The sequence below is a fragment of the Thamnophis elegans genome, chromosome 11 (genome assembly GCF_009769535.1).
Source record: "Thamnophis elegans isolate rThaEle1 chromosome 11, rThaEle1.pri, whole genome shotgun sequence".
Taxonomy (NCBI): domain Eukaryota; kingdom Metazoa; phylum Chordata; class Lepidosauria; order Squamata; family Colubridae; genus Thamnophis; species Thamnophis elegans.
Window position 1 is genome coordinate 37,033,649 of NC_045551.1, and position 14,970 is coordinate 37,048,618.

General features: G+C 41.0%; 1 protein-coding gene across 1 annotated transcript in view; it reads left to right on the forward strand.

Annotated features, from left to right (window-relative positions):
- The window catches only part of NCK2 (NCK adaptor protein 2), a 78,186-nt gene that overhangs the window by 40,973 nt on the left and 22,243 nt on the right, over nt 1-14,970 (forward strand). Inside the window, exon 2 of the mRNA XM_032226626.1 lies at nt 11,485-11,726. Coding sequence (XP_032082517.1) covers nt 11,501-11,726 — 226 coding nt within the window. The 5' untranslated portion in view covers nt 11,485-11,500. The remainder of the gene's footprint in view (nt 1-11,484; nt 11,727-14,970) is intronic.

Consider the following 14,970-nt stretch of genomic DNA (forward strand, 5'->3'; position numbering starts at 1 on the left):
TTCTTTGTTCATCAGTCGATTTCGTATGTTGCCCTTGATATTATTATCAGTATCACTTACCAACGGTCCTGCTTAGCAACCAAAATGTTGGCTCAGAAACTCTGGCATTGAAGCGTGCAAGTCTTAAAGCTGTCAAGTTACAAGACACTTGCACTCCTAACCCTTTAGGGAAAAAAAAACCCAGGGGTCTTCAAACCTGACAGCTTTAAGCCTTGTGGACTTCAACTCTTCAACTAAAAGAGAGACTGATAAATATTAAAAAAAATAAAACCAAAAAGCAGCTACTGCAGTGGCTTAGAATTTTACTCAATTACTGTTGAGCCCATGGAAAGTTCTGCAGCCCCAGGAGCAAAGGAAGGGGGACGGAGAGAGAGAGGGTGGCTGTTTGGGGTGCTTGAAACCACCTGGCCCTCCCCAAAGGAAACCCTCATTTGCAGGATGAGCCTCGACTGGCTCTGCCCAGCGGGGTTACCCCAAGCGCCATTGGGCAGCGAGGGATGCTTATCCTTTTTCCTTCGGCTGCTTCAGCTGGGACTTCAGACACCCCAAGGGAGGGACTTTATCGGGCCTCCCCCTCCCCACCCTTTGAATGAAGGTGTGATATGGCTCCTCCATCCCTGCTCTTTAACCCAGCCAGAATTACAGGAGGGCTGCCCCCGTTCTGCTTTCCGGGGTGGATCTTAGCCGAGGGACACCAAGACCCCAGAATGGGTGGGGGGTGGGGGAAGAGCTTCTTGACGGAGGCCACGATCGACTTTTGGAAGTTGTGTTTTCGTAAAATAAGATTAACCTTTGGATGTGTTTGTTCCGCTCGGCCAGCGGCGTTTTCTCCCACTTAATCCCGGCGGATCCTGATATCTGAGCTGGAAAACTGCAACCCCCCGGAAATGATGACGCCCCGCTGAGTAGCTGGGACTTGCAGAAAAAGGCTGCAGAGAGAGAAGCGTTCGATCCGTAATCCGTCTGTGGGGGGCGCTGGGGACAGGCCGGGCCCCTTCTTCCCACCTCTATCCCCCCCCACTCTTGAGGGACAAGCCCTTTCCCCTGTCCCAACGGTGGAATTTGAGGCTACCTCTGCTTTCCCTCTCCCTCCCTCAGTTGTGCGGCAGCGGCAGCTCTCAGCCTGGGCGGCAGCGTCACGCAGGCTGTGGAAGGAGGGGGAGGAGGAGGAGGAGGGAACCAACCAAAGAGAGGCTTTTACCGAGTCTGCGCCCCACAGCCAGGACCGTCCTGGCGCCTCAAGCCGCGTTTCTTCCTGCAAAGCCCTTCTGGCGTCAAGCGGAACTCTCGGGTTGCCCGAAGGGCTTTGCAGGAAGAAACGCGGCTTGAGGCGCAAGGACGATCCTGGCTGTGGGGCGCAGACCCGGTAAAAGCCTCTCTTTGGTTGGTTCCCTCCTCCTCCTCCTCCTCCTCCTCCTCCTTCCACAGCCTGTGTGACGCTGCCGCCCAGGCTGAGAGCTGCCGCTGAAACAAGTTTGGGGAGCATGTGCGTGTCACCCGAAATGGCTACGCGTGTCAGCACTGACACGCGTGTCATAGGTTCGCCATCACTGCCTTAGGCCTAAACCTGGTGTTTGTGATGAAAACCTGTGTGATAATAAAATCTGTTGTTGTTAACACAAAAGTTTTGGTAGAATTGTCCACAGATTCTCATTCGTCCAAGTCATCATTGTCCCAAGAGGCAACTGGACTTTCTGGTTTTTCTTTTTTTAAAAAAATATATTTTTATTATTTTTACATTTAAAACAATGCAATACCGCGAAGTTGAAGTGACCATACATTCACATATATACACTATATACATATAGTTTCAACCATTAACAATTAGCCTACTTAATACATTGTCTATCCTTCTGTCCAATCACAATATATACTTTTTGTTCCAGTCTTGTCACCTTGTCTTATACCAATCATAAAATCTGTTCCAGACTTCAAAATATTCTGATTCCCCTTTATTTTTAAGTTCAAGAGTGAGCCTATCTGCTTCCGCACAGGCCAACACTTTTCTGATTATATCTAGCTCTGATGGTGTATTTTCTTTTTTCCAATATTGTGCATAAGTTATGCGCGCCACAGTTAGTATATGTATAATTAAATAAAGTGTATCTTTCTTAAACCCTTCCGGTATTATACCTAGGAGAAAAATTTCTGGTTTAAACATAATTTGGTCTCCCACCATTTGTTCTAACCATGATTGAATCATTTTCCAATATTTTTTTTGCCTCATTGCACGTCCACCATATTTTGAAATGCCTTCAAAGAAAATCCAGAAAGTCCCAATTGTCTCTTGAAAAAGCATCTTTGGGAAGTTTTGGTAGAATTGTATAGTTTGAATTTGATATGGAAATCAAGTTTCCATGTCTTCTTATGTCTATGGCGCATGCTGATCCACCAAGGCTGCCAGACATCTGAGGACAGAAGAACAACATAGCACAAGAAAAACAAGCACTCCGCAAAGCCAGAGCTGCAAATGCTGCAATAATGGTGCCTACACATGTCTGCCCGACATGTGGCAGAACATTTCATGCCCATATAGGCCTTACCAGCCACTTGTGGACACATCATGGACAGTCCACAACCTGTTAGATGTCAAGGTCCTCTTTGAACACAATGGACAAATATCAGCATCATGGTCCATGTAGGATTTTAGCTCTCAGGGAACTAAAACCAAATAGATTTCAGGAATAAAACCAGCTTATCACTTACTATATCCTAGGAAGAAGATTTGTAGCTGAGAGTTGAACTGTGGAGTCTCTGGTGTTCTGTAAGCTTGATTGTTTTTTGTTTTTTTGAAGACGTTTCATCTAGTTTGATAATGAAAAATCTGCAAGAAAACAACCAAGCTCAAAGAACAATAGATACACAAGCAGTTTCGGCAAAGAATATTTATTTTAAAAATAACATAAAATAGAAAATTGTCTGCAAAAGGAAATTAAATTTTTGTAATGAGCTAAAAGAATTGGATCTTTTCTGTGTTAAATTCAAGAGCAAATAAGTTGAATAAGCTTATTTTTTTTAATTCTAATTTTTATTAGAATTAAAATTCTAATAAAGTGCGCTAATGGAAAATATGCAATAGATCCATGCAATATTTCTAATATGATTGAAAAGAGAGGCTTCAGAATGTGCAAAAATACAAATGCAGAAAATATTGTTATCCTATTAAAGCAGATACATTTGTGTCTGACATAACGGGGATGACATGGAAGTCACTACAGGAACTTTACAGTCCTGGGAAAAGACAAGGTTACTTTAATGAGGCAGGTTATTTTTTTCCCTTGAAAGTCAGCAAAAAGCAGAGAGACATTTTATATTGCTGTTCTTAAATATTGACCAAATAAATATTGACCAAAGGGAAGCTGCCAGCTTGGTGCAATTTTATATAACACATTAGAAATGTTAACTGAAGCATATGCTGCAGTTTAAATTTGGTGCCAGGTGTATGCCAGGGTGGTGAATGGAGCACGAGAATGCTGTATTATCAAGGGAGCAGGAAAAAGTTGTTTCAGGTTACGTAGGAGAATGTTGCTTGTTTTTTAAAGAGAGGACTTTTGTTTGTTTTAAAGTATTTTTGAGTTCCTGATGTATCTCACACCCTTTCTCCGGTCTCTAGCATACCTGTATTCAAGACTGCTTATTAACTTGCATTACTCACTCTTGGCTTACATTCATGGGCTGAAACCACACATTGGATGCAAGGGAAAAAAAGGATTGCTGGCTTTTGCCAATTTTAAGTTTGTACTAAACATTTTAAGGGTTGGTTGTCCTTTCAGATGAAATCATGTGAAAAAAATTGTCAGCTTTCCTTTGTTACAGATGTCTTTTTCTGATTATAGCAGTTTAAGATAGGAGCTGCAAATAATAATCTCATTGCATAATTAAGAATATACGATAGGATTATGTGCATAAAATAATCGGTGCACTGTGTAACTAATCGGGCATGCAACCAGCTTTTCTTTTGCAAAGGAACTATATTATTGTTGTTGCCTCAAAAGTAAGCTAACTTGAGGTTTCCTGTAAGTAGGCCTGTGTAGGAAAGGACTTGTATGTTCTTTGGAGTGGCTGTGGGTTTAACTTTTTATCAGATACATTTTACAGTTAGACAGAAGAGCAGGTGTTGGCATTGAAATATATATATATTTGAAAAGAGTGCCTAGCATCTGCATTTTCAGAAAAAGCAATGTAAACAAGGTATGCTATTTTGCATGGTTTAGCTGACTTATTTGACATTATTGTAAAATAGCTTATTTATTTGGGAGAAATTAAAAAAATTATGATGGATAAAGATAATAAAAGTGTCTTCTCCCAAGTGTTGGGATAGATGGCGGGTCATGCATGTTTGATTGTCTTTTAAATGATTGCCTGGGCAATTTTTCTTTTTCTGTTTTCTTGTATGATATAATTGTTTATACCACCCAGAGTATTTGTGGAGTTGGGTGGCCTTGAGCATTTATAAGAGAAAAAGTAAATAAGAGAAAATATAACACTGTTCTAAGTTTTATAATTGGAAGTACATTCCTTTTTATGCAATTTCAACAACAGTTTGGATTTGGGAGGGGGAGGGGTTCAAGGTTCATTTTATTTATATGCCGCCCTATTCCCTGCGGGACTCAGGGCGGCGCAGAAACCCAAGGGAGGGAAAGGGAAACACAAAGAACTACAACAAAAAAGTACAAGGGAATTTAAAACAACCAACAGCCACACGATTCAAGAGGGGAAGGGAACTCATCGACCCCAGGCCTGCCGCCACAGCCAGGTTTTAATGACTTTTCGGAAGGCCTGGAGAGAGGTGAGGGTCCGAATCTCTGCGGGGAGCTCGTTCCAAAGGGCCGGAGCCGCCACAGAGAAGGCCCTCCCCCGGGTAATAGCCAGATGACATTGGCCGGTAGACGGAACCCAGAGGAGGCCTAATCTGTGTGATCTAATGGGTCTTTGGGAGGTAATTGGCAGCATGCGGTCTCTCAAGAGGATTTGGAGACAATATAGGAATGCATACCAAGCTGTTAGCATCTCTTATATTTCTGTTCCTGGCATTATACAGTTATATTTTGTGTGAAAATAGAAAAGCACAGGAAAATACTCAGGATCTTGATATATTTCTGAGATTTATTTTCTTCCAATCAGATTTCAGTTTTAAAGAAACTTTGGTAATAAATTAATACCTGTAAATACAGCTGATTACAACAGGTCTCATAACCTGGCTTGTCAAAATGAGGACAACTTTCACTTGAGGTCAGTTTTTATGATTCAGGTTGGTTTTGCCTTACAGTGTCATAGTACAAGACTCTTATTTCAGAGATTAAACAACCATACATATGTTTTTCTGGAAATAAATATGGCACTGGAAACATTTGAGTATCTGTAAGCAATTTCTAAGCAACAATATACTCAGATCATTATCAGTATGGAACATCTTTGTGCTTTTGCATTAGTCTCATTGGTTCTCTGATTTAGTAAGATAAGTTTGATCCAAAATGGCATGGCTTCTAAGCTAATTCATACAATAACTTGCACAATCAACTTTGATTCCCCCCCCCCCCCCCCAAGCTAGTAGCCTGTTTGGCTGCCTATCAGAGTCAATACTAATGGCTTTCAACTGAGAGTTTTCTTGTGTCAAAACACATTTTAAAAAGTCAACTTCTAATATGCATATTGCAGGTTACTTACTTTTTAAATCAACAGTGCTTTGTTTAAGGGTTGCCCAGATGATAGTTTTAGATGCTTTTAATAATGATGACATGGCAGCTTTCATGCTACAGCTATATTTTCCAATCATGCAAAAGGCCAAATTTTCCTCTTTGCGGTAATTGAAATTAATCTAAACTAAATGGTAAAATAATCCACAGGTATAATCCCCCTGTGGCGAGTACACATTGTTCATTTTGTAACTGTAGTGTATCAACTTCGTTCTGAAAGTTGCCCGTGCTATCTCAAATGGGAGAAAAATATCTAAAAACTGGAACAATTGTTAAGAAGGAGTATTACAATTTGTTTGCTGTTGCACAAATAATTCCTTTATCTGAATGGGCTATTTTATTGGACACTATCAGGCAGAACCAATTAGTGTGTGTGTATGTGTGTGTGTTTGTGTGATTAGTGCGGGTGTTTTGTACCAGAATGGGATCTTCAATTCTGAAATTCATAAAGTAGTAAAGTTATAGAGAAATAGTTGATTTTGAAGGAAAATAATAATGGAATAATCTTTTAGGTAGAGAAGCATGGTTAGTTTGTTTTGAAATTACAGCATTTGAAAGTTATTGAATGCTTATTGTACATGTAAAATATTATTACAAAGTAGACAATAAAATTTAGCAAGAACATGAATTTATACAGTAGCAAAATAATACATTAGTTTTAGAGACGGGCTTGTTACAGTGAATAAAATCATGTCAAGTATGGTTATCTATTAGGTAGAAAGCTTATCTGTCTATCCACCCAGCAAGCAGAAAACCCGTGATAGGAGAGTTTAGAGGAATTAGAAACTATACTCGCTTTCTTATTTTTCACTTTACTTATGCTAAGCTTGTGTATTTTTTAGAAATTTGGAACTATGCAGCACCAGTACTTTAAGGAATCAATTCCTTAAAGTTAATTTGACTCTTACACAGCAGACCAGTTTTAAGGTGCTGCTGAAACATGTCAGTTCACAGAAAGTTAGTCCACAGTAATGAATAGCAAAAAGATGCTCACTTGAGATGGAAATTTTCCTTTTTCCAAATCACTCTGGAGCCTTCACAGCCTTTGTTTGTATCTTGCTTCAGGGGCTGGTGTTAATAACAATAAAAGGTGACATCTCTTTGACATCACTTTTTCTTCTTTTCTCTTAACATTCTTCTGTATCAGCCATTGTCATTAAAATCCCAAAAGAAATTAATAGTGTGTGTGGTACTGTTATGTACACAATGGTGTACAACTGTATGGAACTATAAAATATTTTGTAGTGCTTTTTCAATATTTCAAAGGAGTGAAGTCATTCTGAGAAATAAGGCTTTTTCCTCTTGTGAATATTATATTATGGTAAAAACCTGTGTAACAAAAACTTCTGTTTTTTAAAAAAATGGAGCATTGGCAAACTCCTGTGTGTTTCAAAATTCTGTTTAGAAATGGCACTAAAAGCTAATTAGATTATTAAAATTTATAGAAAACTCAGAGGTGGTATTCAGCTGGTTCTCTGGTTTGGTAGAAGTGGTAGCAGTGGCTGCGGGAGGCTCCTCACATCTGCCCCAATGTAGTGTGGTGCATGTGCGCAGAAAATGGTGCACATGCAGAGCGAGCACACGTGTACTCCCATTTGCGAACAGGTAGGGAAGGTATGTGAATCCCACTGCTGATCAAACTGGATATACTTTAAGACTGAATAGGAAAATTCAGTGTAGTTCCACATGTTCAGCGGCAATTATGTCTTCCTTCTCAGAAGATGTTGACAAAAGTCCTAAGTTTCTTGTTCAGGTTTTAACGATACAGTGTATGATTGCTTTGCATATATCTCTTTATCACCTTAAGATGTTAAAAAAATAAAGAATTTTTTAATTTTGTTTATCGTTTTAAAAGAAAAGTGCTATGGTAAAAACCATGTAATAACATGACAAAGAATTTGATTTGAGCAGCAGTAAAATTGGCACACAAGGTAGAATACGAAATACAAAGGATTTTATTACATATAACTTATGTCCATGTCTACCATGTTTTCCCAAAAATAAGACAGGGTTTTATTTTCTTTTGACCCACAAAATATGGCTTGGGCCTTATTATCAAGGGAGGGCTTATTGTTTTGGGGATGCTGGGTGGCTGCTCTCTTGCAAGCGGGCTCACGAAGAGCTGGGCACAGCCTCAAGGTTGAAGGGCTGTGTTGCGCTGTCGCAGCAGCACTACACAGCAGTCATGAGGTGACCATGCTCACAAGCAGCCACCCTGCAACCCCCCTTTCCATCTGGGCACAGCGTCATTCACTGACCTAGGGGTATTACCAAGCTGCGTGAGCGCCTGTTCGCTGCCCTCCGGCTCCCACATGGCTTTTTCTGTGGTTTCCAAAGCACAGAGGTAGGGTGCCAAGTCTTGCGGTAGTTGTTGCTCTGGGAGTACGTTCTATGATTGTGGGCTGGCTGCCAGCAGAGCGGACTCCCAGAGCGTACAACCATAGAGCGTATTCCCAGAGTGGCAACTGCCAGAAGACTCGGCATCCTACCTCCGTGCTTTGGAAGCCACAGAAAAAGCTATGCGGTGGCGGCGGCAGCAGCAGAGATGCCGTGGCTCTGCAGGGAGAGGTAGGCAAGGGCATTATGAGCCTGGGAGTCATATGAGTGGGGAGCAGAAAAGCCGCTTGTTCAACCCTTCTCTCCAGTCATGCAGAGCCCTATTCACTGAACTAGGGGCATTCCAAAGGCGCCAAGGCGCAGGAGTCAAAGGGTAGTGAACAGGCGCTCACGCAGCTTGGCGATACCCCTAGGTCAGTGAATGGCGCTGTGCCTGGCTGGAAAGGGTGGTTGCCTGGCGGCTGCTCATGACCATAGTCTCCTCATGGCTGCTATGTAGTGCTGCTGCGACAGCGCAACACAGCTGTTCGACCCTGAGGCTGTGCCTGGCTCTTTGGGAGCCCGCTTGCAATAGAGCAACCGCTCGGCAACCCCCCTCCAGCTGGGCACAGCGCTGTTCACTGACTTAGCGGTATCCTGAAGGCACCAAGCAGCGCGAGCTTTTGCCCCCCACCTCATTTCTGCCACTTGGTGCTTTTGGGATACTACTAGATGCTCTGCCTGGCCGGAGCGGTGGTGGTTGTCCAGGGGGTTTATTTTCAGGGAAAAATTTTTGTGCACCCCAAAAATGTGGCATGGCCTTATTTTCAGGACCTGTCATATTTTCGGTAAAACACGGTATGCATTACAGAAATTCTTTAAAACTTACATGCTGCTATAATAGTTATTTTTTGAATTCTTACCCTTGCTTCCCTGAAAATAAGACCTATGCTGAAAACAAGCTGTAGCATGTTTTTTTCATGTCTGCCTAGTATAAGCCCTACCCTCAAAATAAACCCTACATAAGAGCCTGCATACCTGCCTGCCCGCTTGTTCCATCCACCGGTTGCTTGCGGTGCTATGGTCACGAGGCAAGGGGGAGTGATGGTGGAACTGCTACACGTTCCCTGCACCAGCTTACCTCAGGGCTCTGACGCTTGCCTCACAGCCGCAGCGCTGACAGCCATGTCCAGTGGGAGACCATGTGGCCGCTGGCCCAATTCTTCTGCTTGCTTATGGCCACAGTGGAACAGGAGGCAAATGAAGTGGGTGGCCTGATTGCAGGGGCCTTCAGGTAAGCCGATGCAGGGCACATGGAGTAGCTCTACCACTCTGCCTTGTGGTGGTGGCACTAGTGTGCCATGCAGCCTCCTGCCCCATCTCAAGCAAGCAGAAGAAGTGAACCTCCTGTACATGGGGGGGGGGGCGCTAATGCTTGTTTTGGGGGCAATTTCTTTTCATTTATATCCTACTGTGTCATAATCTCCACATAGCTTATCTTTTGCTGTGTTCCTTCCCTTCCACCACTACCCTTGATATTAAAACTATTTTCAACCAGTTCTGAACTGATTAACAAAAATTGTGAGAAGCAGGAATCAGTTAAATAGTCAAAAACATTTAAAGGCTGTGAAGCTTCAGAAGCATCCTAACCCACTGCATCATAAAACAAATAGTAAATGCTCAAGTAACTAAGGAAAAAAGTACATCATACCTTTTTAATTGTGAAAGTTTTAAAAATGGCTTCCTTGCAGTGAAGTAATTATGGGAGTTTGCAAAAACAAAAAAAAAACCACCATCAGATTTAAATGCTATTTTTATGCCGGGATTATCCCATAGTGTAAGTATTTATAGGTCAAAATCAGTTTTGCAATTGTGAATTTTCCACCAGATTGGGGAAAGCTCTCAGTAATGAAAGTAATTGTTAAAAATCTCAATACCACTTTATCAAGATAAATGATTTATAATTAGACCATAGAGTGGAATATTTGCCTGCCATAAGAATATTTGTCATATTAATTCATTAAAGCTGACAGGCAAGTATATATTTTAAAATATATATATTTCTATTTTTTTTTAAAACATCACCTGAAAGTTCTAGTAAAATCAGATTAGAAATCCAGCAATATACTTTTTAAACTAAACTAGAAAACTATTAGGAGAAGGCAAGTTCCTCAATTTCATGGATCTAATTGCAGAATTGTTTTGGAGCAAAAGAAGTAGAGCAACATTAATAAATTCGTCCTATATTGAATACAGCATATTCACTTTAAAATTATTGACAAAGAATTACTGCCACATCATTAATAAAAAATTTAAATGTTGATTAATAGATTTGGAATTTATACCTATTCCGATTTGTATTTCAGAAGGATTTGTCAGAGGAAACAGCCAGGCTTAAAGAAGAGTTTAAACTCGTTACTTCATTATTTTGTTTTATTGCCTATTTCACAGGAATCTTCCCAGCCTAGTAGTTTGCCCCTGAACTAGATAAGGTTCATTGGCATTGAAAGGTCAGACCTTGCCCTCTTGTATCTACTAATGATTGCAGACTAATCCCCACTTGACCCATTCCCCTGTTTAGGACAGTTTCTCTCCCGACAGGATTTCACAGTATTACTGTGCTTAATTTGCCATATCAGCATCTAGGTTATGAATTAGCTAATTTTCAGAAATGTAAACTGGGTAAGTTTTATGTGACATTAATAATGCTTGTGCTCTATGGTCAAATCAGTGCAGTGGGAGGGGTGAAGAAGGTTAAATAAAAGAAGCAGAGATAATGAAGTTGCTTAGGAAAATCTATAGCACAAAGATATTATTAAAGGGAATTGTATTTCTGTTTAATGGGAAAATGTTCATGTAGAAAAACCTGCATGTCATTCAGGGGTGGATTCCGGCTGACTTTACTGACAGTTTGCTCGTGCGCACACTAAATGTGTGCTGCGTGCGAATACTCAATTCAATTAAAATTGTTCTGCACATGCGCAGAACTCAAAACCAAGATGGTGGTGACTAGGGAACCGGTTCGGGGTTGTGACAGGCTGTTGGTTCCAGCGACCCCGGCTGCCATACCACTACCAGTTCAACCGAACTGGTAGGAACCCATCACTAATGTCATTCATTGGAATTACAAAGATCATGACCTGAAGACTGAACTCTGTTCCCTTAGAATTAATAGTAGCATATTGTGCTAAGCTGAGCATAGTGTATGAGCTAGTTTGTTATGCAGTTGAAAAAAAATGTCACTCTGTTATGCTTATAAGGCTCTCGGTTTCTTCTGTTCTTTTCACTAACTATTGAGGCGGCAGAGAATCCATTTCAGTGAATTTGTATTTTACGCGTGGTATATGACGTGAAGATCACTGAATGGTATATCTTCTTAAAAATATTTTGTAACATTTTTCAGGCCTTAAAGTTTGAATGAACGATGGAGGAACTTGCGAGTGTTTCAATGCATCTATTTGTTTTATGACAGAGAGACTCCATGAAAGATGACAGAAGAAGTTATTGTTATAGCGAAGTGGGATTATACTGCCCAACAGGATCAAGAACTTGACATAAAAAAGAATGAACGCCTCTGGCTGCTGGATGATTCCAAGACATGGTGGAGGGTAAGAAACGCAGCCAACAAAACAGGATATGTGCCATCAAATTACGTGGAGAGAAAAAACAGCTTGAAGAAAGGTTCCTTGGTTAAAAATCTAAAAGACACATTGGGTAAGTCCTTATCTAAAACCTGAGTTAATTTTACAAATGTTTTATTTAAATGTTTATCTGGAGTGTCATATTAAGGATTTGTTTTCTTTAAACGAGTATAGGTATAGTTTCTGTTAATTCAGAATATAGAGGGAAGAGGATTTCAATTTGCGAATAGCTTTGTTTGTTTGTTTGAGAGATGCTCAATCCCTCCAAGACGGAATGGCTGTGGTTTCCGTCATCCCGATTTGTGCATCTTGTTCCATCTTTGATGATAGGAGGAGAAATTTTAGTCCCCTCAGAGAGGGCCCGCAATCTGGACGTCTTCCTGGATACATGGCTTAGTTTAGAAGAACACCTGACAGCCGTGACCAGGGGGGCCTTTTACCAGGTTCGCCTGATACGTCAGTTACTCCCCTTCCTGGATCGGGATGCTCTGTGCACAGTCACTCATGCCCTCGTCCTTTCTCACCTGGACTACTGTAACACTCTCTACATGGGGCTGCCCTTGAAGAGCACCTGGAAGCTTCAACTGGTCCAGAATGCGGCTGTGCGGGTTATCATGGAGGCACCCAGGTGCTCCCATGTTACACCCCGTTTAGGTGGCCTGCACTGGTTGCCACTTGTCTTCCGGGTGCGATTCAAGGTACTAATTATGACCTTTAAAGCGCTCCATGGCTTAGGCCCAGGGTACCTGCGAGACCACCTAAGCCACTGGTAGCTTCCCATCGTCCAGTGCGATCCCACAGAGTTGGCCTCCTCAGGGTGCCGTTGGCCAGACAGTGTTGGCTAGTGACTCCCAGGATGAGAGTCTTCTCTGTGGGAGCGCCTTCCCTCTGGAATGAACTGCCCCCAGAGCTTCATATAATCCTCGACCTCCAGTCCTTCCGACGCCCCCTAAAAAGTTGGCTTTTCCAGCAAGCCAGCCTGGCCTGAACAAAACAAAACAAATTATTGATCAATTTTAATTCTTTTAAAAAAATGTCATTGTCAATTTTAATTGGGTTTGGGATATTCTATTTAATTTTTTTTAAACTTTTGTATTATGTGTTTCTTTTAATGTTGTACGCTGTCCTGAGTCCTTGGGAGGAGGGTGGCATATAAATCTAATAAACCTAAAACTAAAAACCTTTTTATTCTCCCCTAATGGGAAGTGATTATGCCTCATTAAAAGAAAATCAGAAATTGGGCTTTTGCTTTTAAATGTATTCCAAAGTTCTCTGTTATAAAGATATCCATGTTTTGTATGCTTTTATCTTATTTATAAATGGGGTGCGGTGGCTCAGTGGCTAAGAAGCTGACCTTGTCGATCAGAAGATTGGCAGTTCAGCGGTTAAAATCCCTAGCACCGTGTAACAGAGTGAGCTCCTGTTACTTGTCTCAGTTCCTGCCAATCTAGCAGTTCGAAAGCATGTAAAAATGCAAGTAGGAAAATAGGGACTACCTTTGGTGGGAAAGTAACAGAGTTCTGTGCACCTTTGGAATTTAGTCACGCTGGCCACATGAACACGGAGACATCTTCGGACAGTGCTGGCTCTTCGGCTTAGAAACGGAGATGATCACCGTCCTCTAGAGTCGGAAATGACTAGTATATATGTGCGAGGGGAATCTTTACCTTTTATTTTATTTATCTATTTACCCTGACATTTGTAAATTGTTTTCTCCATGGATTCATTACATTTGAATCTCAAAGTAGTCATCTAACCTTTATTACTCTGAATAGGTGTTTTCGGTTCAGTGGCATTTTCGGCCACTGCTTGCAAAAAAGCAGTCTTAACATGTTTGCTGGAGGGAGGGTGTATCCTAAGCTTGGTGGGGAACAGGCTATTCCTGAACTAGGGAGCTTCTATGGTGTAAGCTTATTTCTAGGTTTTTCCCATTTAACATCTTGAATGAAAGGATTCTTGTCCAGAGTAAAGTGAGCAATTAGATTCTACCTGGATCAGATGATGCTGAAGGAACAAAAACCATAAAAGATTTCAGCACTATTGTGAGCCAACAGGAAGCCAATGCTGCTCTTGCAGTATGGTGTTCTCCTGTATTGATGCTGACTGATCAGCAAATAGGCAGTTCCATTTTGAACCAGATATATGAGTAACTTGCCAGACTCTCATGGCCTAGAAAAGGGTGCAGTTAGTCCACAATCACGCATCCCTTAGAAAACAAATAGGAATGGGAATTGTGATCAAGTAGTGTTTTATGTAGCATACTTTACAGTGCCTATATATTGTTAGTTGAAAAAAAACCTGGAATAATCTTATAAGTTAAATTTTGTAAGTAACATTGTACTGTTAATAAAACATTATTTCCTCCACCTAGCATAACTCATGCTGTTCTCTGACATCATTTTTCTTTGTTTTCGTGTCTCCTACTTCACATAATTGGCTCCTATTGATAGAATGAAATAACAGAGACAGAGGAATGACAAGAGTAATTGTTTTAAGAATAATTAAGTCATACCACAGAGTAGAAACTCAACAAGCATTAGTTTCTGACTTTCCAGAGCCTCATTTTACTAAAGGTCTACATAGTCTAGTATAAACAGCCTAATTCATTAGCTCTCATCCAGCTTTAATTCTTTAAATTTGGCCCTGGACCAGGCTAGTTGAGGCTCATAGGGTAATATCTTCTTGGGGAATAAACTCTAAAACCCTGTACTACACTTAACTCTTCTTTCTTTCTTTCTTTCTTTCTTTCTTTCTTTCTTTCTTTCTTTCTTTCTTTCTTTCTTTCTTTCTCTTTCTCTTCCTCCCCCCTTCTCTCTTTTTTTTATTTATCAAATTTTATGGCCACCCGTCTTACTACAGGCTAACTTTTATACCTAAGCAATCGATACGGCCAATCATCCCACTGCTGTGATTCTAGGTGGCAAACAGAAAATTAAAAACCACAACCCAATTGTTTAAAATAGACAGCCGAGACTACCTACAGCAGAACACCTACTTAACATCTAAACATTCACAATTGGTAAAAACAACCAAACGAAGTAATCAATGGAGTTTGCTTAATATCCTGGCCCAAATGCTGTGTGGAGCAACTGTGTCTTTAAACCTTGAAAAAGATCATCATGTTTGAGGCCATCCAGATCTCTGGGGGGAGATGTTATTTCAGCTGGTCAGCACAGGAGCAAAGAAGGCACAACAATGTAAGTTGACATGTTTAATAGAGAGGGCCTGGAACATGCCCACTCAGTCAGTTCTTACGAGGTGAACAGAAATAATTGGGACATTTTTAGTCTTATAGCTACTATTAGTCTTATGTAGAG